Source organism: Rhinopithecus roxellana, chromosome 15 (genome assembly GCF_007565055.1).
Source record: "Rhinopithecus roxellana isolate Shanxi Qingling chromosome 15, ASM756505v1, whole genome shotgun sequence".
Classification (NCBI taxonomy): Eukaryota; Metazoa; Chordata; class Mammalia; order Primates; family Cercopithecidae; genus Rhinopithecus; species Rhinopithecus roxellana.
Window position 1 is genome coordinate 86,307,324 of NC_044563.1, and position 24,715 is coordinate 86,332,038.

Consider the following 24,715-nt stretch of genomic DNA (forward strand, 5'->3'; position numbering starts at 1 on the left):
AAAGATTTCTGAGATATGGGGGTAGAGCAGCAATCCTTTCCAGAAGGTTTTCAATTTACTTTGCCCAGATTCTTTGGAGGAATCACTATCTATAGTGGTTCCTATAGCAGTAATAGTCTTACAAAATGTATTTCTTTTGTCTTTTAAATTTTCATTTCTCTACAAAATGAATTTCTTAATAAGACTATAAGGCTATAGCAGCAATAGCCTTAGAAATGTATTTCTTAATAAGATCTGAAAGTCAAAGATCTGCCTTCTTCACACCAAGAAGGCAGAATGTGACACACTAGGGGAAAGATACAGTGTGCATAATTGAGAAAAGAGGAGGTATAGTCACACTGAAGGTAGAAGAGGGCATGTGCCTGGCAGCTGGGAAGGGGAAAGTGTGGGTACACTTGGGGTGGGGTGGGGCTTGGTATTAATCACGCATCCAAGAAGCTAGGCAGACCCAGCAGTGGCTGACACACGGAATCCTAAATCCTTGCCCCGCTCTCTACTGTGGTCTCAGCACTTGTGCTAAATCCACAATGGTATGTTTGAAAGGAGAACATAAGCACTGAAAATTCTTTCTTAAGGCATTTAGTGGTGTTCTTGGCAATGCCTCAATCCTGCCCTACCACTCGTTCCTCTCCTATGATGGATTCTCTCAGTGAGTCATGCATATGAAAAAAACCAAGTAAGATACAAGGTCCTATGTTCATTCAACAAGTATTCATTGAGCACTCCTTGGAGCCAGGTATTCTTCTGTGTGCTAATAGGGTTATTCTAATGTAGGGCAACAAGCAATAAAAGGCCAACATATAAATAAGTTTGATGATTTTGAAGTCCTACAAAGAAAACAAAATAGACGGATGCGTCAAGAGGATATGTGATGAGAGGGGAGCAGTTAGTATAATTTGAGTGGTCAGGGAAGCTTTCTGCATATTTGAAAGTAGCTATTTAAAGATCCAGAAGGAATATTCATTCAGGTAGAGCCCTCAGTAGGTACAAAAGTCTTGAGGTGGGAACAACCTTGAAGTGTTCAAGAAACAGAGTATGCAGCCAGAGCATGGTGGGTGAGTGAGGGGCAGAGTGACCCAAAATGATGGAAAGATATAGAAAGGGGTGGCTCACGTGGTCTTGGTAATGAGCCTGTATTTTTCAAAAGTATAATGAGAATGTATTGTCAAATAGTAGGTGGGAGATTATATGATCTAATTTGCATTTTTTCAAAGGTCACTCTGCCTGTTCTATGGTGGATAGATGCTAGAAAAGCCAGGGTAACAAGGCGGAGGATCTATTTAGACCCAATTGAGGTAATTCAAGTAAGGGATATTGGAGTTTGGGCAAAGGTCTTAACAATAGAGATGAAGAATTGACAGATTTAAGAAATATTCTGGAGGTAAAACCAGCAGGACTGATGGAATGGATGTGGAGAATAAAGGAAGAGGAAGAATCTAGGGTGATTTGGATTGTAAGCTTGAGAAACTAGGTGTATCATGTGTCATTAACTGAGATGGGAAATTTGAGGAAGCAAGCAGCTGGAGCTAAGGAATCAAGAGTTCTGCTGCTTTGATATTTTCTGTTATTATTAGTTGCATGACTGCATGCTATGCCAGGGCAAGCCTGTCTGACAAAACTTGAGTTAGAGTATGGCAGTACTAAAGTCCTATATGAGCTTCACTCCTTGCCCCCAAGCACCAAAACTTATGTAGTATTATTAAACTTAGCTCCCTTGCTCTTTGGCTAGGTACCAGCTACATGGTGGGAGGAAATGCAAACAGAAGTCTATATAGGCATACCTTGAAGCTATTGTGGGTTTGGTTCCAGACCACCACAATAAGGTGAATATTGCAATAAAGCAAGTCACATGAACTTTTTGGTTTCCCACTGCATATGGATTACATTTGCACTATATTGTAGTCTATTAAGCATGACATAGCATTATGTTAAGTTAAAAAAAAAAAAAAAACAAAAAACAAGGTATACCAGCCTGGCCAACATGGCGAAACTCTGTCTCTACTAAAAATACAAAAATTAGCCAGGTGTGGTGGTAGGCGCCTGTAATTCCAGCTACTCAGGAGACTGAGGCAGCAGAAGAATCTCTTGAACCTGGGAGGTGGATATTGCAGTGAGCCGAGATTGCGCCACTGCACTCCAGCCTGGGTGACACAGCAAGACACTGTCTAAAAAAAAAAAAAAAAAAAAGGTGCATACCTTAGTTTAAAATACTTTATTGCTAAAAATGCTAATAATCTGAGCCTTCAGCAAATAGTAATCTTTTTGCTATTAATCTTTTTTGCCTTAATATTGATAGCTGCTGATCAGGGTGGTGACTGCTGAAGGTTGTGGCAATTTCTTTTTCTTTTCTTTTTTTTTTTTTTTTTGAGACGGAATCTCGCTCTGTCACCCAGGCTGGAGTGCAGTGGCCAGATCTCAGCTCACTGCAAGCTCCGCCTCCCAGGTTCATGCCATTCTCCTGCCTCAGCCTCCCAAGTAGCTGGGACTACAGGCGCCTGCCACCTCGCCCGGCTAGTTTTTTGTATTTTTTAGTAGAGACGGGGTTTCACCGTTAGCCAGGATGGTCTCGATCTCCTGACCTCATGATCCGCCCGTCTCGGCCTCCCAAAGTGCTGGGATTACAGGCTTGAACCACTGCGCCCGGCCGACAATTTCTTAAAATAAGACAACAGTGAAGTTTGCCACATCAATGGACTCATACTTTCTTGAAGAATTTGTCTGTGGCATGTGATGGTGTTTTACAGCATTTTACCTACAGAACTTATTTCAAAATTGAAGTTAATCCTCTCAAACCCTGCTGTTCCTTTATTAACTAAGTTTATATAATATTCTAAATCATTTGTTGTCATTTCAACAATGTTCACAGCATCAGAAGTATAGATTCCATCTCAAGAAACCACTTTCTTTGCTCATCCATAAGAGCAACTGCTCACCCATTAAAGTTTTATCCTGAGATTGCAGTAACTCAGTCATATCTTCAGGCTCCATTTCTTATACTAATTCTCTTGCTGTTTCCACCATATCTGCAGTTACTTCCTCCAATGAATTCTTGAACTCCTCAAAGTCATCCATGAGAGTTGAATCAACTTCTTCCAAACTCCTGTTAATGTTGATATTTTGACCTCCTCTCATGAATCAAAAATGTTCTTAATGGCATCTAGAATGGTGAATCCTTTCCAGAAGGTTTTCAATTTCCTTTGCCCAGATCCATTGGAGGAATCACTATCTATAGTGGTTCCTATAGCAGCAATAGTCTTACAAAATGTATTTCTTTTTTTTAAATTTTCATTTCTTTACAAAATGAATTTCTTAATAAGACTATAAGACTATAGCAGCAATAGCCTTAGAAATGTATTTCTTAATAAGATCTGAAAGTCAAAATTACTCTTTGATCCATGAGCTGCACAATAGATGTTGTGATAGCTGGCATGAAAACAACATTAATCTTCTTGTACATGTCCATTAGAGCTCTTGGGTGTATTGCCAATAGCAGCAAAATCTTTAAAAGAATCTTTTTGTTCTGAGCAGTATAGGTCTTAACAGTAGGCTTAAGATATTCAGTAAACTATGTTGTAAACCGATGTACTGTCATACGGGCTTTGTTGTTCCATTAAGAGAGCACAGACAAAGTAGATTTAACATAATTCTTAAGGGCCCTAGGATTTTCAGAATGTTAAATGAGCATTGGCTTCAACTTAAAGTCACCAGCTACATTAGCCCCTAACAGAAAGTCAGCCTGTCTTTTGAAGCTTTGATGCTACAATAAGTCGTAGATGCCATCTCCTTCCAACAGAAGGGTGTTTCATCTATATGGAAAATCTGTTGTTTAGAAATTTTACACATTTCTCAAAAGAAGAGACACAAATGGCAAACAGGTAAATGAAAAGGTGTTCAGCATCATTAATCATCAGACAAATGCAAATCAAAACTACAATGAGATATCATCTCACCTCAGTTAAAATGGCTTTTATCCAAAAGACAGGCAATAATGAATGCTGGTGATGATGGGGAGAAAATAAACTTTTGTATAGTGTTGGGGGAATGTAAATTAATACAAGCGTTGTGGAGAACAGTATGGAGGTTCCACAAAAAAGTAAATAAAGAACTACCATATGATCCAGAAATCTCACTGTTAGGTACCCCTCTCCCCAAAAAAGACAAATCAGTATATGGAAAATGTATCTACACTCCCGTTTATTGTAGCACTATTCACAATAGCCAAGATACGGAAGCAACCTAAGCGTCCATCAAAAGACGAATAGATAAAGAAAATGTGGCACATATACAGAATGAAATACTATTCAGCTATAGGAAAGAATGAGATCCTGTCACTTGCAACAACATGGATGGAACTGGAGGACAGATATTAAGTGATATAAGCCAGGCACAGAAAGACAAACTTTGCATGTGATGGCAGCGTCAGGCCGTCTGGAGTGGCCGCTGCCATCACTCTGGCTGCACAGGGAGGCACAGCCAGGGCTACATGCTCCATGGAGCCAGCGGAAGCTCCCCAGGTGCTGTTACAGCCGCCCAAGCCACAGCTGTGGACCCAGGCATCCCTGTGCTCTCGGGACCAGGAGCAGGCGGGAGCCCCGCCCTCCTGGGCACAGCTGCAACCACCCAAACCAAGGCTATAGATCTGGGCCTCGGACTCCAAAGAGCAGGCAGGAGCCCTGGTCTCCTTGCGTGGCTTTTCCCTGCTGTCGGCACTTCTCCGATCTCACAGCACAGTAGGAGCCAAGCCCAGACATTGTTGTCATGGCCCGGCCGGGTGTGCACATGCTCAGGGCAGTGCTGCCACGTCAGCCCCCTGCTTCCTCGGCCCCCTCTGGGCTTTGGGCACCAACCAGCATAGAAGGGAAACTGAGGGAGGCGCTGAGAGCAGCTTGGTGCTGGCCTGCAGGCGCCCCTTGGCACCTATAGCCTGGGCGCCATGAACGGTAGCACTGGACCAGCTACATGGATTACACTGGTTTTTTATCTTTTTTTTTTTTTCCAGCTGCTAGCCTCTCCCTATCTCCCCCTGCAACTCCCCCAATTCCCTCCCCTACCCACCCCCACCCCCACATTCTGGCTGTGTTGCTATAGCCGGGATTCTACAAACATTTCCCAGAATCCATTGCCAAATTTCCTGTTAGGGTCTGCCAATAGGATGCCCTAAAGAAACCCTGAAAGAGAGGAGACTTCATTCCTGTTTTCCAGTTGTCACATGTTCTCAGCTGCAGACATCTGGCTTCTGCTAGCCAGTTCTGCACTCAACATCAACTTGCCACACATCTCAGAGATATTAGCAGCAGTCTGACTACCCACTTGGCAATCTGAGATCAGTCATCCCTTGCTTTCCCACCCCCAGGGCCATGCCTTTCCTCAGAGTTCGTATAAGCACCAAGATACCCAGAGGGAGCTTCTCCCATAAAAGTCAGTATCAGTCAAAGAAGACCCCTTCTCTGAGCTCCTAGTTTCTGGTAATCACATCACCTCTTCCCTTTTGTTTTCCCAGGCCTTGGAATATTCTGATTTCTGCAGTTACTAATTTTTGAATTACAACAGCAACTTCTTTCTACTCTTTTAGTCTTCTAATACTTGTAATTAAGTCTCTGTATTAAAAGTCCTCCTCTGGAAATACTTAGTGTGGTTTCCATTTTCCTGACTGGGTCCTGACTGATAACATGAATGAATATTAAAAACACAGTTGAGTGATTTTAAAAAGAAGACAAGATTTGTAGACAATACTCCATAGAAATAAAGCACACACAAAAAAGGAAATTTCACATTTAACAAGAATATCTGTATAAAAGAGGAAGTTAGAGTTTTTCAGTTGCCTAAGATCTTTGGACAACATATCGAAACTAATGACAAGAGGTGATAGGAACCAACACATTCCAAATAAAGGTACTAGATATATCCACATGAAGTTTATTTTAAGATAGTAAAGCTGATCCAGAAGATGGCTACACTTTCTATTGTATATGAGATTAGAAATAAAAGATTCATTGATGGGAATCTTTAGGAATAGGGATAACTTCTCCCTGCAAGACAAAGGAGTAGTATGCTCCCTTCATTCTAGTGGAGCCCTCCTGAGTGAGGAGGGCTCCAACAGAACCATTTGTAGATATTAGTGTTCCCATGTGAGGGAGAGGCATTACATTCATTCAGCATTACATTCTCTAGATAGAGACTTGCTAAGCTCAGAAATGTACAGACCCATCTCCATTTGGCCACCAGGGTGGAATGTGGCATGGAGGATTCTTGGGAGAACATAACCTGAATCACTTATTAGGATTTGGAGCCATGTGAATTATAGAGACTGGCACTTCTCACATATGTAAGAGTCAGGCTGGCTGGGACAAGGCAGGGTGAGAAAAGCAAGCCGCTGGCTGGGTTGCACTTATAGTTTGGCAGGACAAATATGTATGCATTTCCTGTAGGTTCCATGAAAGGTAACCAGTCCTGAGGGTTTGCTGGGGCCATTCCCAGGAGGGCTGTGTACGAGGGTGAGGCACTTTAGCACAAGGAGGCTGTGGATACATTGTCAGAGTCAGGGGCTGAAGAGCTGAAGGGCAGTGTGGGCTGTGCATCAAAAAGAGGCAACCAAAGTCAGTTAGTGCTCCAGTCCTCATGGAGAGCTCCAGAGAACCCAAATAGCTCAAACAGGAGTCAACATTTAAATGCTTGTCTGCACAGAACACACCAATGGTACATTAATCACATAAGTTGAGACTTTATCCTCTAATATGCCCTCCTCCATTCCAATCCTAGAGGAGACAGAGGAGGTAAAGAATGAGTGAAATAATGACCATGTTCTCCCAAACCATTGAGGTAGAGGAACAGCAGCTTTAAACTGGATGAGTTGCTGGCAGGTCCCTGAGATGTGGCAAAGGGTGGGGATGAAAAACATACATACATACATATGTATCTGTAATATTATATATTATACATATAATTGTTTTATTTATTTATTGAGACAGGATCTCAGTTACCCAGGCTGGAGTACAGTGACACAACCATAGCTCACTACAGCCTGAAACTCCTGGGCTCAAGCAATCCTCCCACCTCAGCCTCCCTAGTAGCTGGGATCACAGGTATGAGTCACTGCACTTGGCCCAAAAACATATTTAAAATGTTAATACTTTAGATTGGTTTCAGTCATGTTATAGGGAATAATGGAACTTATTTATACCGGAGTATTAACAATGTAGAAGGACCCTTGAAATGAAGCCAAAAAAAGGGGGCTGTGGCAATTAGGGAGACTTCCAAGAAGTCTAATACTAAATAGGGCATCCCTGCTTAATCAATAACACTTCATTTCGTGACTGTGAGACAAGAAAACTACAGAGACCTCATCCCTAACATCCTTCAGCTCCTGAACCAATGCCAAGTCACCTAACTCCAGGTTATATGAGAAAAAAAAAAAAATAATCTGCTTAGGGCATTCTTTAGTGGGATTTGTTTTTCTGGTCACAGACACAATGACTGATTTTAAAAGAGTATCTCAACTCCCTATTGGGAGTATATGTTTTCCCCTGATTTGAAATTCAAGGGACAAATAGAAAGTGTTGACTGGCATCTAGCAAGATAATTAAATATTTGAAACACCCTGAAGGAAACAAAGAGGGTATTGTGGTCAAGAGTAAGGTGGACAGGATACCATAGAAGATATATCCAGTGTATATAATAACTGCTAAAACACCCTCAAAACTCACGAGCAAAATGTAATCAGGTTTATTTTCTTGTTCAAAGTCCAACATGGATATTCTTGGTCAAGTAGCTGTTATGCTGTAAATAGTAACTCAGGTATTCAGACTTCTTCTATGCTATGACTTCAACACCATCAAAACATGTGCTTCAAGGTCACCTTGAAGAGGAAGGAGGAAGAGAACATGGAAACGGCTCAGCCACCCTTTAACTGCCTTGGTCTAGTATTGAAACATCACTTCCACTCGTTTTCCACTGGTGAGAACTACTCACACATGCCTAGATGCATGGAACTGGGAAATGCAGTTTACCTGTGTCCACAAAGAGGACATTTCGGTGAGCATCTGCCAGTTTCTTCCACAGAAGCAAAGGTAATAGTGGTATGAAGTCAGGAAGATGAAAATGAGCTACTGGGGAAACAGTATTCAAGGAAGTTGGAGCATGTGCAAAGACTCTCAGTACAAACAGTTTGGAAAGCTTGAGGAGTACAAAGCAAGTCTGTGTGGCTGGAGTTTTGTGAAAGGGGAGGAGTGGGTTAAGATGCAGATGGTGATGGTGATGGAGGCCTGGGCAAGATCACATAGGGCCTGAAGAGTTTGTCTTTTGTTCTCGAGGCAGTGAGAATCCATTGAAGGACTTTAAGCAGAGAAGTGACATAAGCTGATTTGCATTTTAAAAAGATCACATGGCGTGTGGAAAATTAATTGCTTTGGGGACAGGAGTAGAAGCAATTAGACCAGTAAGGCAGTTACTGCAGGAGTTGGGTATCCTAAAACCAGATGGCTGGTCAGAGAATTCACCTGGATGAGAATTCATCTGGAAGGAGGATGACCTACGGATCAAAGGTTCTAATTACTGGTCTCTGTGAAAAGCTGTAGAGAGTTTTGTGCAATTACATACATGGTTGGGTTTGGAGCTGAGTGGTGTCTCTGCCAAGATCATGTTGTTTCTTTTAGAACTGTGTTCCCTTAGGACTATATTACGGGAACAAAAGCTGGAGCACACCAGTAACTGCAGAAGCAGTAACTTTATTTGGAGAACTCTAAAAGGGACGCTGAACAAGCATGAGGCACGGATAACCAAACCCAATTTTATTCTTGTCTCTTACCACCCCTCCAAATTTTATTCACTGGGAGGTACTCTCCCTGCTATGGAGAAAAGTTGCAGCTAGGTTGTGATGTTCTTGATAGTCCTGTGATCAGTTTAAGGAGCAAACATCTCAATTAGAATGTCTAATCCTGTGTAACAATAATCTGCAACTGTTGTAGTTTTAAATCTCTTCCCCTCCCAGCTCTGCCCCAGCTAAGTCTAGAAGCCTGCATTGGGAAAGGGCGGAGGGATTGGTATGCTCTTTGCTCTCCTCAGCGCCTCTCTACCTAATCACTGCTGATTGCTCTGGGCCCAAGTGATGAGGAGAGGTAAGGAAATAAATCAGTCTGGCCTGACTGGGTATTTCTATGCCCTGTGGGCCTGGAAGATACCTCCTCTCCCCCATTCTCACTCTCAAATGATAAACTGGCTTCCTGCTTCCTGAAAAAAAAAAAAAAAAAAATCAAAGCAACCAGAAATGAATTTCTGGGGCCCTATCAGGAACTCTGGAAGAGGGCTTTCACAATGGAGCAACCTCTTACCACTCCCATTTACCTCAAACAGGCCCTCCACATTACTCAGCAATCCTTACCCCACTGCATTCTGAGTTCTCTCTCATCTCAACAGCACTCGACAGCTAACAACCTGCCCATCCTCCCATATTAAAAAAAAAAAAAAAAATCGGCTGGGCGTGGTGGCTCACGCCTGTAATCCCAGAACTTTTGGGAGGCTGACGCAGGCCGATCACTTGAGGTCAGGAGTTCGAGACCAGCCTGGCCAACACGGTGAAACCCTGTCTTTACTAAAAATACAAAAATTAGCTGGGTATGGTGACTTGAGCCTGTATTCCCAGCTACTCGGGAGGCTGAGGCAGGAGAATTGCTTGAACCAGGAGGCAGAGGTTTCAGTGACCCGAGATCATGCCACCGCATTCTAGCCTGGGCCACAGAGCAAGACTCTGTCTTAAAAATAATAATAATAACTCTCCTGGTTTTACTCCTACATCTTTGGGTGAACCTTCTCCTCTTCCATCACCTTTACTGGTTCATTTTCCTTTATCCATCCATGACAGGCTCCTCAGTTCTAATCTGAGCCATTTTCTCTTCTCATTGTCTTACCCTGAATATCTCATCTATTCTGACTTTAATTACCACGTCTAGGCTGCTGATTCCCAGACCCCTAGCACAGATCTCACGCATGTCCCACTTCCTGAAATCCAACATTCTGAATGGCATCACCAGCCTACCCACAGTTGCTCAAGCCAGAACCCTGGAACTTACTTCAGATTCCTCTCTTACGATCCTCGGCATCCCACCAATTCTACCTAATGAAGTTCTCCTGTCTGTCTACTTCTTCCATCATGACTAGTCAACAGTGCCCTCATCTTGTGCCCTAGAACCTGGGTTTCTATAACACCCCTGTTCTCATCCATCTCACTCAAGTGGACCCTGTCATTTCTTATCTCTCCCTAGGTGAATAAGTACACTGGCAATGTCTCAAATGACAAGCTTTGGGAATATAAAGATAAATACAGCTTGAGAAAACTACAGCCAAATGCACAAATGAATCACAATGCAATATTTAGAAGTTGAGTAGCACTCTTCACATAGTACTTTCAGAGTACAGATGAAGAATTGATTTTGCTTTGGGAGTAGAATAGGAAACAACTAGGTTATTTGGAAAGGTGAGCAAACTGCCAGTCAGATGAGTATTCAGCAGAAAGAACAGTACATGTAGAGGCACTGTGCAGTGCCTGCTTAATGATTCACAGCCCAGCCTCCAAACATGCCCTCTGGCCTACAGCCTGTTTCAAAACCTCCATCCCCTTATTAAAGGCATCCAACTGGCTTTAGGGCCATAGAACCTAAGGTCTCCCGATGGGTACTGTCAGGTATTCCTGGAAACAAGTACAAGAGACCATATCTTTACACCTAGACACATGGCAGATACCTTCTCGGGGAGGCCTAGAATCTATCATTCAAACTCACCTTCCTTCAGCACCTTGCCTATAGCTTTCCCAGGACATGCTGATCTGAGTCCACTGCAAGGCAGAAACAATGGACAGACTCTTCCACCAATGAACAGCCCAATGCCCCGAACCCCACACGGCATCAACAAGTTGTTTATGAACAGAGACCCAGCTCCCTCACTACCCCTCCAAAGACAGAAGCTCAGAATCTATTAAGAGTCATTAAATAGCCTATGAAGTAAGCCTGCTGAAAGGCCTAGCCTCTCCCAGAGGCTTCCTTAGTCAACAAATCCATTCTTTACCCCTCAGCCTCCAACCAGCCTAGGGAACATCTTCAAAAAACAATAAGGCTTACAACATATAGTAGTCATAGCTAGTTTACTGAGCACCTCCTATGTTCCCAGCCCTGGCTACAAATTTCCCCAGTTAATCCACACAACCACCTTGCAAGATAGAAATTCTACCATTTTCCAAATAAGGAATGTGATACACAGAGATTAAATGACTTTAAGTGCCTCTAGGTAGCAGGCCAGGAATTAAATCCAGGTCTACCTGATTCCAAAATCTGTGCTCTCAGCCATAAACATTCCAAAGTCCCACAGGATAATTCGTGTTGGGAGTGCCTTGATGCTATATGGTTCCAAAGATGGAGATGAGGGGAGAGGGGAAAGATAAACCACTAGAAATGCTCAGTACAGGGACATCCAAACAGTCTCAAGCTGGTGGCTCAGACTGATGTGTTGAGCCAGGATGTTGGTGGACTACCAGTTGCCTCAGGGTCAAGCAGCAACAGCTGCCTGTCTGCAACCTTGAAGGCCTGGGCAAACTGAAGCTGAAGGAGCAGAAACTATGAGTGAGCAGAGGAAGCTGATCTGTAGACAGATCAGATGACAGCAGAGTGGAGATGGCAGGACAGAAAGGCCATGTGGCTTCTTACTTGGAAAGAGGAGCCAAACCTAAAGATGCCTTGAATTCCAAACCATCTTGAATTATAACCAAGAAGGCTACAGTAGAGCAAGTCTGAGAGGTTTTTTTTTTGTTGAGACAAAGTTTCGCTCTGTCACCCAGGCTGGAGTGCAGTGGCTCAATCTTGGCTCACTGCAAGCTCCGCCTCCCAGGTTCACACCATTCTCCTGCTTCAGCCTCCCAAATAGCTGGGACTACAGGCGCCTGCCACCATGCCCGGCCAAGTTTTTGTATTTTCAGTAGAGACGGGGTTTCACTGTGTTACCCAGGAGGATGGTCTTGATCTGCTGACCTCATGATCCGCCTGCCTTGGCCTCCCAAAGTGCTTGGATTACAGGCGTGAGCCAACGTGCCCGGCTGAGTCAGCGATTTTATCACTTTGTCCTGGGGGTCCACCAGGAACCAGGTCTTGGCTTACAGCCAGGCTGCAAACAGTCCTCACAGTTCTGAGCCTGGAGTTGGAGCTCTGCCTCCCCTTTCAAGGAAGATCCAGAGGTCACCTGTGCTTGTAGAGACATGGATGAAGCTTCAGGCCTGAAAGTTGAGCCTTGGGTCCTACCTGAGGGGGCCCAGTCTTTTGGAAATCAAACAGGAAGAAATGGCTGTTGGTCAGGTCCTAGGGGCAGAAAAGACCCAGTGAGAACCAAATCCTCATCCCAACTCCTTAAAACACCTCCCTCTACGTACTGCCTCTGCTCAGAAAGCTTCCAGGGCTCCCACCTCCGTTGGGGAGCAAAATGTCTGTTCCTGTGCGTGAAGCCTCCTTCCTGAACACCAGTACCCTGAAAAGGGCCACATGAGACAAAAACAGGTACAGACTTCTTGGGGCCCTCACCTTGGAGACAATCTTGAAGCCCAGCTTGGTCATAGCCCGAAGAAAGGTCCAAACATCCTCAAAGCGGCTGCTGACCTCAGCCACTTTCAGGAGACCCCTGAGGACAGAAAGTTCTGTGTAAATGCACAGAGCCATGCATGCACACTTACATACATCCATCTGTGCCCTGGGGGCTCTTACCCTGGCTTCAGTACTCGATTTGCCTCCTCTAAGAAGTCCCTGATGTTGGTTCCCATCAGTGAAAGGCAAAACACAGCCACATCCACAGACTCATCCTCCAGAGGAACCTGTGGAGAGTGAGAGTCTTGTATATGGCACACAGTGCAGAAGAAGAAAGCCAGCACTGAGACATCAGGATGGGAAAGGGGAAGGAAGGGTTAGAGATTAGCATATGGAGGTTGGGCCTAGAGCACAAGCCAGGTAACATGTAAGTTTACCTGGGCCATGTCACACACAGTGACCCGAGGATCCAGAGAAGCCAAGTCAAAGCAATGCACAGGGTTCCGGATACTTGAAGCCAAGCGGCAATCCCCACAACCGAAGTCAGCCACCACTAGGGATGCAGGCCTGAGAGTGGAAGGCAAGGGTCACATATTGGTCTGATCTGAGCCTATTACTGACCCACCACATGGCTTCTCACAGTGCCTGACCCCCATTCACCGCTGGCGAAGATCTCTGGCGATGCAGTCCACTGGCTGCAGTGGCCACTTCTTCACCTGGCTCTGGAAGCCGCGGTGGTAGACAAGAAAAGCCTCAGGGTCTTCCTGGAAGAGACGCTGTGCAGCACTGCTGGGCCCTGAGTACAGCTGTTCATTGAGGTAGCGAAATCGGGCGCCATCCAGCCGCTGTGCCATGCGGGCTCGCAAATCCCCTGCCCGAGCCTCATGGCTGTCTGTCTTGGAAACAGGAGGCACCTCTGTCTTCTCTGTGGGGGCCTCAGCTGGAGCCTGGCCTGGCACCTGAGGTGGCCGAAACTTGTTCTTATGTCTTCTTTTGTTCTTTTGCTGGTTCCGCCACTGCTTGCGGCTTAATGTACGAGGGGGTTTAGGGGAAACGGACCCAGGGCTTTGCTTCGGTGGATCATTTGTAGTACTACCCTTCCAGGCTTTGGGACCTGCAGGGAGGGAGATGGGAAGGTGCACCTGAGGCAAAATCTCTTACATTCAGAGTCATGGCAAGTCATCCCAGCCATACCTCTGTCTTTGAAACAGTGACTGTGGCCTGCATAAAAGTACTTCTTATTGCCTGAGTACACCATTAGCCCCAATTCTAATGGCAGTCGATAACCTCTGTTGTATGTAGAATCAGTTGACCTACTCCCTACCCCCGCCCCCGACACACACACATATACACATCCAATGGTACCTGTTTGGTCAACACCATCCAGGTGCTGGGCTGAATTTATAGGGGCATGTTTCTGGTACTTCCTCTTTCTTTTCTCTTTTTCAGCAGAGTCACTGCCAACAAGAGCCTGTTTGTGGCATTTCTTCTTCCTTTCCACTTCTTCCTCAGAGTCACTGCAAGGTGGGCCCTGTTTTTCACATTTCTTCTTCGCTTTCTTCCCCACTTCAACAGAGGCACTGGCAAACGATGCCTTTTGGGGGCATTTCTTCTTCCTTTCCTCCTCGTCCTCTTCAGAGTCACTGCTAGGTAGGCTGGGGGGATGCTGGGAAAGAGATGCTCCCTCTAGAGCCCGTAATGTGGCCAAGAGCTGGTGGTCCTTGGAGCCCTGGGGGAAAACAAGGGGTGACAGTGGGTCTAAAGAGAATGGATGAGGCCTAGAATAAGAAGGGAGAGATGTCGACCTGATTCAGACTAGCAGAAGCAGCTGAGTTCTTCCCAGTCAAGCCTGCCAGAATCCAGAACTTTCATGTCACCACCCCAACTTCTGGGAAGCTGGAGAGCAGAGAAACCACCTATCCCACTTTTTTCAATGTGTAAATGAGTTAATAGAGGTTTTCCCAAAGGAAAGTGCTAAGGCCACAAGCAACAAGACCAAGGCCAGAGACCAGGAGTTCCAAACCTTCACCTTGAGCTTTTGCCTCCAGTTGATACAGTCCCAAAAGAGGTAAGGAGGTTTCTGAACAGGAGGTACATGATCACACACGTATATTAAATATTTAACATGTCGCTAACTGCAGTGTAGAAAAAAACGGAAGGGGAGAAATTGCAGAGAGGCCAGCGGCTTGGACAATGGTAATGGGGCTAGGGGATGAAAAAAGAGGAAACAAAGCAGGTCGATTCCAAGTTGGAGGCGGACTGAAGCCTAAGAAAAGCCTGAGGAAGTACGGCCCTCACATCTGAGAGGCTCAAAGGAGAAGGTGTACTGTCGAGAAGGCTGATTCTGTGTTGAAGTCCTACTGGGTAATCCTAGGCCAGGCACTTACCTTGATTTTAAGTTTCCCACACCCTCCCCTGAACAATGATACTGACAACTCTTACTTTCTCCAATCCATCCTCCACACTGTAACCAATGATCCTTTCAAAATACAAATCTGAAGAAATAATTCCATTGCTTAAAACCTTTCATTGGCTTCTATTCTAATATATGCAAAACTTCTAATCTACCTCTTGAACTTGAACAGCATCCCTTCTCATTTACTCTGTATTCCAATCACAAGGATCATTTGTGTGTGTGACTCTAACAGAACATACTCTCTTGCCCCAGGCCCTTGTATGTACTTTTCCCTGTCTGAAGAACCCTCTTCGCTTCCCCAGCTTCTACTCAACAACTCTCTCTGACCCAACGTCAGTTTCTTTTGGAAATTCTCGGATCTTCAGATCAGGACTCGCCCTCAACGGTGCCACAGGTGTCCCTCCCTGCAATACACACAGCGCTGGGATCCACCAGCGTCCGCTTCGCGGTCTGAAACAGCTCCCATCGCCTCTGAGGGTCACTCACTCTGTATTGCAAGGCAGCCGCAGGCTGAGGTCGTGAGATTACGGGCCCGAGGCCCGCGGCTACTGGGGCCGCCTCGGCCCACTCAGGCTCTTCGAACATGAGGGTCGGGAGGGCAGTGTCGCGGAGTCCCCGGTCTTTTCCACGTGCAGAGCTCTTCTCTGGGAGTCGGAGCGCTCAGACCCGCCAGAACGGAGCCGGAAACCAAAGCGTGACACCGAAGGGTTGCTAGAGCGGCCGGCGCGGCGCAGCGAACCATCGAGTTTAGCCAGCCGCGGCTAGAAGGGCAGGGAGGCGGTGGGAGGGGACGGACGGAGGCCCGCGCTGCCCAAGAGCACCAGGGGCGGGGCGGGGCCGGCGGCAGGCTGCGGGCGCGGCCGGACGGGAGTTCCCCGGAGAAGGAGCCTGCAGCCCGAGTCCCGGTGAGTGCGAGAGGACCCGCGCCCCCTGCCCACGACTAGGGGTCCTGCCAACCTGTCACCCATCACTTCTCCTGAGTTCCAAGTAAGGAACGGAGCCAACCCTGGGGAGGACCCCCCCAGTCCCCTCCCCCAGCGTATACGGATCCTGAACCTCCCCACTTCCCCCAGCTCTATTCGCGGATAGGGTCTAGTTGCCTACTCTCGGACATCCGTTAAGGAGACACTACCTCTTAGGAGACACTACCTGCCTCCCCTGACCCGCCTTTACCTCGCCCCTAGAGGACACAGCCGGGTATCATCCCGCAGCCACAAACACCTTCACAGACCCCCACTAGCCGGGGACGCAGCTCAGGCCCCTTACCCCCAACACAAACACTTCTCTCCTGTAGAGGATAAAGCTTGGAGTTCATCCTCCTTCCCTGGATCACCCCACAGTCCTCAGGCTTCCCCAATCCAGGGGACTCGGCGCTGGGACGCTGCTATGGACGACATTTTCACTCAGTGCCGGGAGGGCAACGCAGTCGCCGTTCGCCTGTGGCTGGACAACACGGAGAACGATCTCAACCAGGGGTGAGCTGAAGCGGTTGGTGGATGAGAGGAAGGCTAGATATCTCTTGGCTACGTGGAGTGGAGTGCTCATGTCTGGTGGGGGCTCCTGCCTTTGCTAGCCAGTGTAATGAGTGCTAAGCACAGCCTGTGGGGGGCAGAGGGTCTGGGCAGAGGGTCTTCACAGAGGACGCAGTTTGAGCTGAATCTTGACTGCTGAATGAGAGTTTCACAGGGAGAGGCTCCAGCCTCAGTAAACTGCATGGGCAAAGGCTAGGAGGCAAGGCACAGAGCAGAGAGAACAGGAAATTGTCTGGAGTTCCATATAGCTGGAGGATAGATGATCTCTGTGGGTCGGAGCATTGGGTACAAGAGGAGAAGAACAGGACATAAGACTGTAGAGGTCTGCAAGGATCAGCCAGATCATGCAAGCATATTTAGGCTATAAGAAGGTCTTTATTTTAAAAGCAAGGTTTTAAAGCTGTGTACTGACATAACGAGATTGTCCATGTTTCAGTATCATCTTGGATGCTTTGTGAAGAGCAGGTGGAAAGGAGGCAGTTGCCTAGTTCATCGTAGAAGTAATGATGTCTTGGACTAGAATTAGGGTGAGTGAAAAAGAGGAGTGATCAAATTCCAGAAGTCTTTAGGACAAAGAATTGTGGAACTTGGTGGGGAGTAAGGGCAAAGATGAGGACCAGGGTTCTGGCTTGGGAACTTGGATAGATGGTGGCTGTTTTTACTGAGATGGAGAAAACTGGAGGATGAGGCATTCTGTTTTGGACATGTTAAAGTAAAGGTGACAATGCAGTAAGGTAGAAATGTTGAGTGTGTTGTTACGCAGATTTGCAATTCAGGAGAGGAATCTGACTTGGAGACACAGATTTGAGAGCTATTAGCATATAGATGATACTTGAAGACATGGGTGTGAAGGAGAATGTCTCAGGAGCGTGGAAGGCAAGAGGTCAGGGGACAGGAAGCCTGCACGACTGAAAAGGAGCAGCTGTAAGTTGAAAAAGAAATAGGAAAATGTGTCAGTAAAGCTTAGAGAATGTTTTAATGAAGGGGAGGTGGTCAACAGCAGTTCAGGCTACTGAGAAATCAAAGAACATTAATATTTTAAAATAGCCATTGAACTTACAATTGGGATTTTTTTTTTTAAGTTCAGGGGTACATGTGCAGGTTTGTTATATGGATAAACTCATGTCATGGAGATTTGTTGTACAGATCATTTCATCACCCAGGTATTAAGCCATAGTACCCATTAGTTGTTTTTCCTGATCCTCTCCCCCTTCCTATCCACCCCACTCTGGTAGGCCCCAGCGTCTGTTGTTCCCCTCAGTGTGCAGTTAGGATGTATTAGATGATCTGAGTATTGTTTCAGAATAAGGGGTGGAGAAATCAGACTACATTGGGTTCCTTCATTTAAGAGACTATGATGAACACCTTCTGTGCTGGGTGCTAGAGTCCAGAATCTGACATAATCTCTGCTCTCAAGACAGCAGATTTGTGGCAGATTGAAAAGTAGGCCAGTTGCGGTGGCTCATGCCTGTAATCCCAGCACTTTGGGAGGCCGAGGCGGGTGGATGACGAGGTCAGGAGTTCGAGACCAGCCTGACCAACATATTGAACCCCCGTCTCTACTAAAAATACAAAAATTAGCTAGGTGTGGTGGTGTGCGCCTGTAATCCCAGCTACTCGGGAGGCTGAGGCAGGAGAATCGCTTGAACCCGGAAGCAGAGGCTGCAGTGAGCCAAGATCATGCCACTGCACTCCAGCCTGGGCCACAGAGCAAGACTGTCTCAAAAAAAAAAAAAAAAAAAAGAAAAGAAAAGTTGGGAGGTGAGCAAATAGTGAAAGGGAATGTAGACCAGTTCTACAAGGTTGGCTGAGATAGGAAGGCAAGAAGAGCAGTAGTGATGGTGACTCAGGGTGGCAGATTCAAATTCTTTATTTTTTAAGATTGGTAGAGTTTAGTTTTTAGGTTTGACAGGTCAGGATCACCTGTCATCTTAGTCTAGACTTCACTGGTTCCCATTAGGTTCTACACTATTTCTCTTTAATACTTTGCAAAGTCATTTGTTCCATTTTTCACATAATTCTCAAAGGGTACCCTGATAAAGACAGTAAGCACTGTTACTGTTTTGTTGGTGAGGAAATACAGGCTTAGGCAGTTGTCCAGTGGACCTAGCATCTAGGAAGACTCTAGGAAGATGTTGCCAGAAGGAAAAGGGGTGGCATTAATGAAACTGGATGGTTGTGGTGCTGGTTTGAGGGGTAAAGTATGGGGGCCTAAGTTGGCTGTATGCTGGATATGAAGAAGGGGTTAATTCCTTGCAGGATTCCTTGAGATAAAAGTCCAGCCCCTGAGGTGGCAGGCAGCTTGATAGTGAACAGAACCCTTGTGCCCATACTTTTGCCCCCAGAGTTTGGCCTGCCCAGTACTGGAAGCTGATAAGTCAGGGCACAAATTAAAGGTCTAGGAGGCAAGACCAGCTGATAAACAGGGGGTGTAATGCTTCCTGGGGATATCCCACCTCTAGGGAAAGCTTTTGGCTATTTCTGTGTTAGCAGATGCCAGCAAGTTGTGGAGGAAAATGATTAAGTAAAAGGCCACACCCCCAACCCCTTCAGCTGTAGGGGCATCTGGATGGCCAGACCCCTGATCAGCTCCAAGCCTTGCCTAGAGTCGCACACAGGAAGTGACCACAGCTCTAAGGCATCCGGAGGCTGCTGGCCCAGACCACGGACCGCCCCCTGTTCCACCCCTTGAATCTGCAGCCCCGAACTAGAGGGAATTTCCTTTTATGGCCCCAGGCTGTCAGGCAGGCCCAGCTCCAAACCAATTGTTTTGTTTTGTTTGTATACTTATTTTACTTTATAAAATACATATCTCTTGGAAAAGAAAAAAATAAGGTATCGTTTTCATCCCAAAACAGCCATTCTCATTTTCTTCTGTTTTCTGTGCACAGGATTGCTAAGTAAGGGAATCCTGCTTTGCATGGTGGTTTGTTATCTGCCTCATCAGTAGTCAAAAGGATTTCTCCTTTTCAATATAAACCCTTCCAAAACATCATTTAAATTCCATTCCATTTTTAGATGTTAGTTACAGTACCAGAGCCAAATAGTAAGTTTGTTCCCTCTCCTTTAAGTTGTGGCCTGCCTTCTCCAAGACACCCTACTCCCCAACTAACATGCACCAAACAGCTGCTGTCAATCCATTCCCTCACGAAACTTAAAATCTAACAGACAAGACAGTCCACTAACAGATTTTTACAATCCAGTGCGACAAGTGCTGAAGTAGGGGGATATATAAGATGTGGTGGAAAACGGAAAGAACCAATAGATGTTGCAGAAGGGGTGCAGGAGAAACCAGGGGAAGAGCGCTACGACCTAATGAAATGAGATGTGGGATATGGTGAAGATAACAAAATTTTTTATAGAGGTTGTTGAGGTATATAGGTGGTTGGTTTGGTTTGAAGCTCAGGGGAAGGTCTGAAATGGACAGCTTTGGGAGTTGCTGGCGTGAATGAGAATCACAGTCCTAGAGAGGTAAGCCTTCCCAGAGAGTATGTAATTATCAGTTTTTCAGGAATCAAAACCTTTGCCCCATCCCACCTCCAGCTCAATGACCATTGCCCCTTCCTCAAAGGGACGATCATGGCTTCTCCCCCTTGCACTGGGCCTGCCGAGAGGGCCGCTCTGCTGTGGTTGAGATGTTGATCATGCGGGGGGCACGGATCAATGTAATGAACCGTGGGGATGACACCCCCCTGCATCTGGCAGCCAGTCATGGACACCGTGATATTGTACAGAAGGTACGTACAAACCCTTTCGTCATCCACATCACATACATGCCATGAGGATCAGTCACAGGCACTGTAACATACAGCAGAAAGTATGTGTACTCTTCCCCCTTTTCCTGTGCCCTGACACCAGTATCTCATTTGAGACTGACTGTACCTTCTGCCTCTTCTTTTTGTCTGGCCATGGGGTCCAGCTATTGCAGTACAAGGCAGACATCAATGCAGTGAATGAACATGGGAATGTGCCCCTGCACTATGCCTGTTTTTGGGGACAAGACCAAGTGGCAGAGGTGAGTACTCAGCCCTCAAGTCCTGAGATGGGTAGGAAGTAAAGTCAGCCTGGGTGGGAGATTTTGGAACCCTCAACCCATTCTGTCAGTACTACTGTGTGACACTCACAGGATTAAGTACTACATTTGTGCATTCATGGTTGGTTCATTGACTGCCAGCGAGGCAGCAGCGGCTCTCATCATAATGGCCTTTTCATTCCAGGACCTGGTGGCAAATGGGGCCCTTGTCAGCATCTGTAACAAGTATGGAGAGATGCCTGTGGACAAAGCCAAGGCACCCCTGAGAGAGCTTCTCCGAGGTCCATCTCCCCACCCCCTAGCTTGTGTCTTGTCCCTTCCCACCTGTCTTCCCCCTCTGTACCACAGCTCACGTTGGTTTTCTTCCCTAGAGCGGGCAGAGAAGATGGGCCAGAATCTCAACCGTATTCCATACAAGGACACATTCTGGAAGGGGACCACCCGCACTCGGCCCCGTGAGTCACCACTGTGGGAAGAAGGGTTGTAAAAGGAGATAATCCTGGCCTCTTGGGCCTGGGTTAGGGTGAAGCTGGGTACCTGACCTGCCCACACTCTTAGGAAATGGAACCCTGAACAAACACTCTGGCATTGACTTCAAACAGCTTAACTTCCTGACGAAGCTCAACGAGAATCACTCTGGAGAGGTGACCCCTGCCCTTCTTGCCCTTCCCTCACTAAACCCCCATAAATTACCTGCTTTGTACCTGGTTTAAGTTTTTCCTCCAGTTAGTGGGCAAGGAAGTGGTAGCAACAGTAAAAGCCTCCTAACCTCTACCTGTTCTTCAGCTCTGGAAGGGTCGCTGGCAGGGCAATGACATTGTCGTGAAGGTGCTGAAGGTTCGAGACTGGAGTACAAGGAAGAGCAGGGACTTTAATGAAGAGTGTCCTCGGCTCAGGTAGTGCAAGGCGTAACCTGGAAGCTGCTAGTTCCAGGGAACCCTGAATAGCACTGAAAGAGATCTTTTATACTGGGTCTCAACCACTCGCTCCCTCTTCCAGGATTTTCTCGCATCCAAATGTGCTCCCAGTGCTAGGTGCCTGTCAGTCTCCACCTGCTCCTCATCCTACTCTCATCACACACTGGATGCCATATGGATCCCTCTACAATGTACTACATGAAGGCACCAGTGAGTAGGGATGTTGAATTTCCTTGGGGAGGAAATGGGAGAGAGGGTGCATGAGCCTCTCTGAACTATTTGAACTTTTGCCTCCTCTCAGATTTCGTCGTAGACCAGAGCCAGGCTGTGAAGTTTGCTTTGGACATGGCGAGGGGCATGGCCTTCTTACACACACTAGAGCCCCTCATCCCACGACATGCGCTCAATAGCCGTAGTGTAATGGTGAGGCCACAAGCTCACTCCTGGCCCAGGCCCCAAAAGCCCTTTGCCTATCTATGACTTATCTCCTTCTGTTTTCTCTTCCTCAGATTGATGAGGACATGACTGCCCGAATTAGCATGGCTGATGTCAAGTTCTCTTTCCAATGTCCTGGTCGCATGTATGCACCTGCCTGGGTAGCCCCTGAAGGTGGGTGAAGTCATCATGTTGGGAGGTGAAAAAGGACCACCTCAGAAGTAGTGGAAGGGGGCAGAGACAGGAAAGGCCAGGGGGCCAGAACAGACAAGCCCTATCCCTCTAGCTCTGCAGAAGAAGCCTGAAGACACAAACAGACGCTCAGCAGACATGTGGAGTTTTGCAGTGCTTCTGTGGGAACTGGTGACACGGGAGGTACCCTTTGCTGATCTTTCCAATATGGAGATTGGAATGAAGGTGAGAGCAGAACAGCATACATTTGTGTTGGGGGAGTGGTTGGTTTTGGTGAAAGTAACTGTAGTGGCCTGGGCTCCTCCCATATTTATTCAGATATACAGTTATCCTGTCCCAGGGGCCAGTGGCTTCTCTCTACATGACAGACTCAAATTGTGAGGCTCAGTTTTTTCTTGTATTCACAGGTGGCATTGGAAGGCCTTCGGCCTACCATCCCACCAGGTATTTCCCCTCATGTGTGTAAGCTCATGAAGATCTGCATGAATGAAGACCCTGCAAAGCGACCCAAATTTGACATGATTGTGCCTATCCTGGAGAAGATGCAGGACAAGTAGGACTGGAAGGTCCTTGCCTGAACTCCAGAAGTGTCAGGACATGGTTGGGGGAATGCACCTCCCCAAAGCAGCAGGCCTCTGGTTGCCTCCCCTGCCTCCAGTCATGGTACTACCCCAGCCATGGGGTCCATCCCCTTCCCCCATCCCTACCACTGTGGCCCCAAAAGGGGCGGGCTCAGAGCTTTGTCACTTGCCACATGGTGTCTCCCAACATGGGAGGGATCAGCCCTGCCTGTCACAATAAAGTTTATTATGAAAACAGGCTGGTATGGGGACATGGGGACAGACAAGTACATTTAGGTTGGGTGGTTCAGGTGAAGTAGTGCGGCTTCTTCACATTGATGCCATACTCGCTGAGGGCAGGGGTCAAGTCCTCCATGGTTAAAGTATACTTGCGGTCCTGAGGGAAGAGGGAAGAGCACCAACTGAGCACAGGAATCCCAGCCTTCAATCCCAGATGGGTGACCCTGAGTAAGTCTTACACCTCCCCTAGGATTCAGTTTCCCCAAAGGGGTGGCAGGATAAGCTTCCACTGTTGTGGAAAGTTATTAGTGATTCAATGAGCCTCCCCTCACACCTTGCTCTTGCTCCGGGAGCTGCCAGAGGCTGTGCCCTTCATTTTGCAGTGCTGTAGGGCATCATTGGCAATATCTGAGATGAATTTCTGGGCAGCTAGGGAGATGAGCCGAATTCTAGAGAGAAAAAACTTAGATGAGAAGGAGATGGACAACACACTGCACAAGCACCCAAAACTAACCTGCGCTGGGTTTACTCACATGCGTGGGTCTGAGGCCTCAAAGCCAGCACGGTTCAGGTAGTAACCAGTCACTGCATCTGGGATCTAAGAAATCAATTAAGAGAACTGTCAGCAGAGTGGGAGGAGGGTGAGGGAAATGTCGGATAGACCTGGTTATCAGGAAGCTCACGGTTTGGGTGAGCAGAGGGCAAAAACAGAAGAGTGACTAGGGGAGCAAACATCAGAGGATGCTGAAAAGCAAGGAGATGTGGCTGAAAAGTTGTGACAGCAGGCTAGGTGGCCTTGTTGGGGCGGAAGCCCACCGTAGGCGTGTAATCCTCCAGCTGCATCAAGAAGTCCACCAAAGGCGTGCTGGACACCACCGGCTTCACGTCTCCGTTGGCCGCGCTCGGCAGTACGTAAATCCCGTTAGACATGGCCCCCTCTGGGGGCGCCGCGCCACCCGCCGACACCGGAGCTGGAGGAGAACCAACAAAATGAGACACAGAGGTGGGTGGCGCAGGGTCCCAGCGAGGTCTGTCTATATCCTCTGCCCTCACCCGCTGCTGGGCCCAGTCCAAGACGCTTCCCTTGCCCTCACCCGTCCGGCCCTCACCCGCCCCACGCCGCTCAGCTGGCTCCCCGGCCCGCGCCGCCAAGGGTCCCGTGCCCCCAGCAGCTGCTCCAGCCCCAGGCCCCCCGGCTGTCCCCGCGGGGCTGGCCTTGTTCTCCGCAGCGGTGCTGGCGGGCAGCGCGGCGGGAGCCGAGACCGGGGGCGCCGGGCCCGGGGCCGAGGCGGCGGAGGCCGGCGCCGCCTCGGGGTCCGCGCCGGAGCCGCTGCAGCTCATCGGGCCGGTGGCAGAGGCGGCGAACAGAGCCGCTTCCGCTTCCGCTCGCGCCGCGCACACCCCGGGGTGACGTCACGCGCCCACGACTCGCCCCGCCTGTCACTGTTAGTGCTCTCCAGCCCGCTCCCCGCCTCCTCCGGTAGTGGGTTTGCGGGTTAGAGGAAATAGGCTGAAGGGCGGAGACCAAGCCCTGGCGAACTGCGCTGCCGTCGCCATTCCGCCCTAGCCTCTGCCGTGCTCGGTGGCGATTCCGTCGAGACCGGAAGCAGCGTGGGTCCGGGACTTTTCCGCCGCTCTGGGACACCTCATTCTGTCTGACGCTGAAGACCTTGCTTCGAGGTTTATGGCCCTACATCCCTCTACTACAGGTTACCTGCCTGTCTGCATCGTTTCAAGTTCCCTTATTCAACCTTGTAAGGATTCATAGTGGATTTGGAAAGCCCCCCGCCCTTCTCCACCAACTGCCCCGAGAGGTGGGGGCAGCAGTGGGGCGGC

General features: G+C 47.6%; 3 protein-coding genes across 11 annotated transcripts; 1 reads left to right on the top strand and 2 right to left on the bottom strand.

Moving 5' to 3' along the window:
- Window positions 1-11,962: 11,962 nt before the first annotated feature.
- On the bottom strand, window positions 11,963-15,737 carry RRP8 (ribosomal RNA processing 8). Of its 2 annotated transcripts, XM_010383548.2 has the most exons (7): window positions 15,457-15,735; window positions 13,920-14,283; window positions 13,215-13,668; window positions 12,992-13,121; window positions 12,735-12,841; window positions 12,555-12,651; window positions 11,963-12,335 (listed from the first exon to the last, which is right to left on the bottom strand). In XM_010383548.2, the coding sequence occupies exons 1-7, from the start codon at window positions 15,553-15,555 to the stop codon at window positions 12,216-12,218; spliced, it is 1,371 nt and encodes a 456-aa protein (XP_010381850.2). In that variant the 5' UTR covers window positions 15,556-15,735; the 3' UTR covers window positions 11,963-12,215. The 2 variants fall into 2 exon arrangements, with proteins under 2 accessions (XP_010381850.2, XP_010381848.2); XM_010383546.2 differs by having other exon boundaries at window positions 11,963-12,651; window positions 15,457-15,737.
- Window positions 15,738-15,753: 16 nt separating this feature from the next.
- ILK (integrin linked kinase) lies at window positions 15,754-22,898 on the top strand. 7 transcript variants are annotated; one of them, XM_010383552.2, is made up of 13 exons: window positions 15,754-15,875; window positions 16,311-16,445; window positions 20,074-20,239; window positions 20,422-20,517; window positions 20,720-20,816; window positions 20,907-20,990; window positions 21,094-21,179; window positions 21,322-21,431; window positions 21,535-21,662; window positions 21,754-21,875; window positions 21,962-22,061; window positions 22,174-22,304; window positions 22,487-22,898. In XM_010383552.2, the coding sequence occupies exons 2-13, from the start codon at window positions 16,357-16,359 to the stop codon at window positions 22,634-22,636; spliced, it is 1,359 nt and encodes a 452-aa protein (XP_010381854.1). In that variant the 5' UTR covers window positions 15,754-15,875; window positions 16,311-16,356; the 3' UTR covers window positions 22,637-22,898. The 7 variants fall into 7 exon arrangements, with proteins under 7 accessions (XP_010381854.1, XP_010381852.1, XP_010381853.1 ...); XM_010383551.2 differs by having other exon boundaries at window positions 15,763-15,875; window positions 16,265-16,445; XM_010383553.2 differs by having other exon boundaries at window positions 15,817-15,957; window positions 16,265-16,445.
- On the bottom strand, window positions 22,866-24,693 carry TAF10 (TATA-box binding protein associated factor 10). Of its 2 annotated transcripts, none has more exons than XM_030918133.1 (5): window positions 23,989-24,693; window positions 23,696-23,850; window positions 23,413-23,477; window positions 23,214-23,328; window positions 22,866-23,036 (listed from the first exon to the last, which is right to left on the bottom strand). In XM_030918133.1, the coding sequence occupies exons 1-5, from the start codon at window positions 24,218-24,220 to the stop codon at window positions 22,947-22,949; spliced, it is 657 nt and encodes a 218-aa protein (XP_030773993.1). In that variant the 5' UTR covers window positions 24,221-24,693; the 3' UTR covers window positions 22,866-22,946. The 2 variants fall into 2 exon arrangements, with proteins under 2 accessions (XP_030773993.1, XP_010381862.2); XM_010383560.2 differs by having other exon boundaries at window positions 23,974-24,693.
- Window positions 24,694-24,715: the final 22 nt, after the last annotated feature.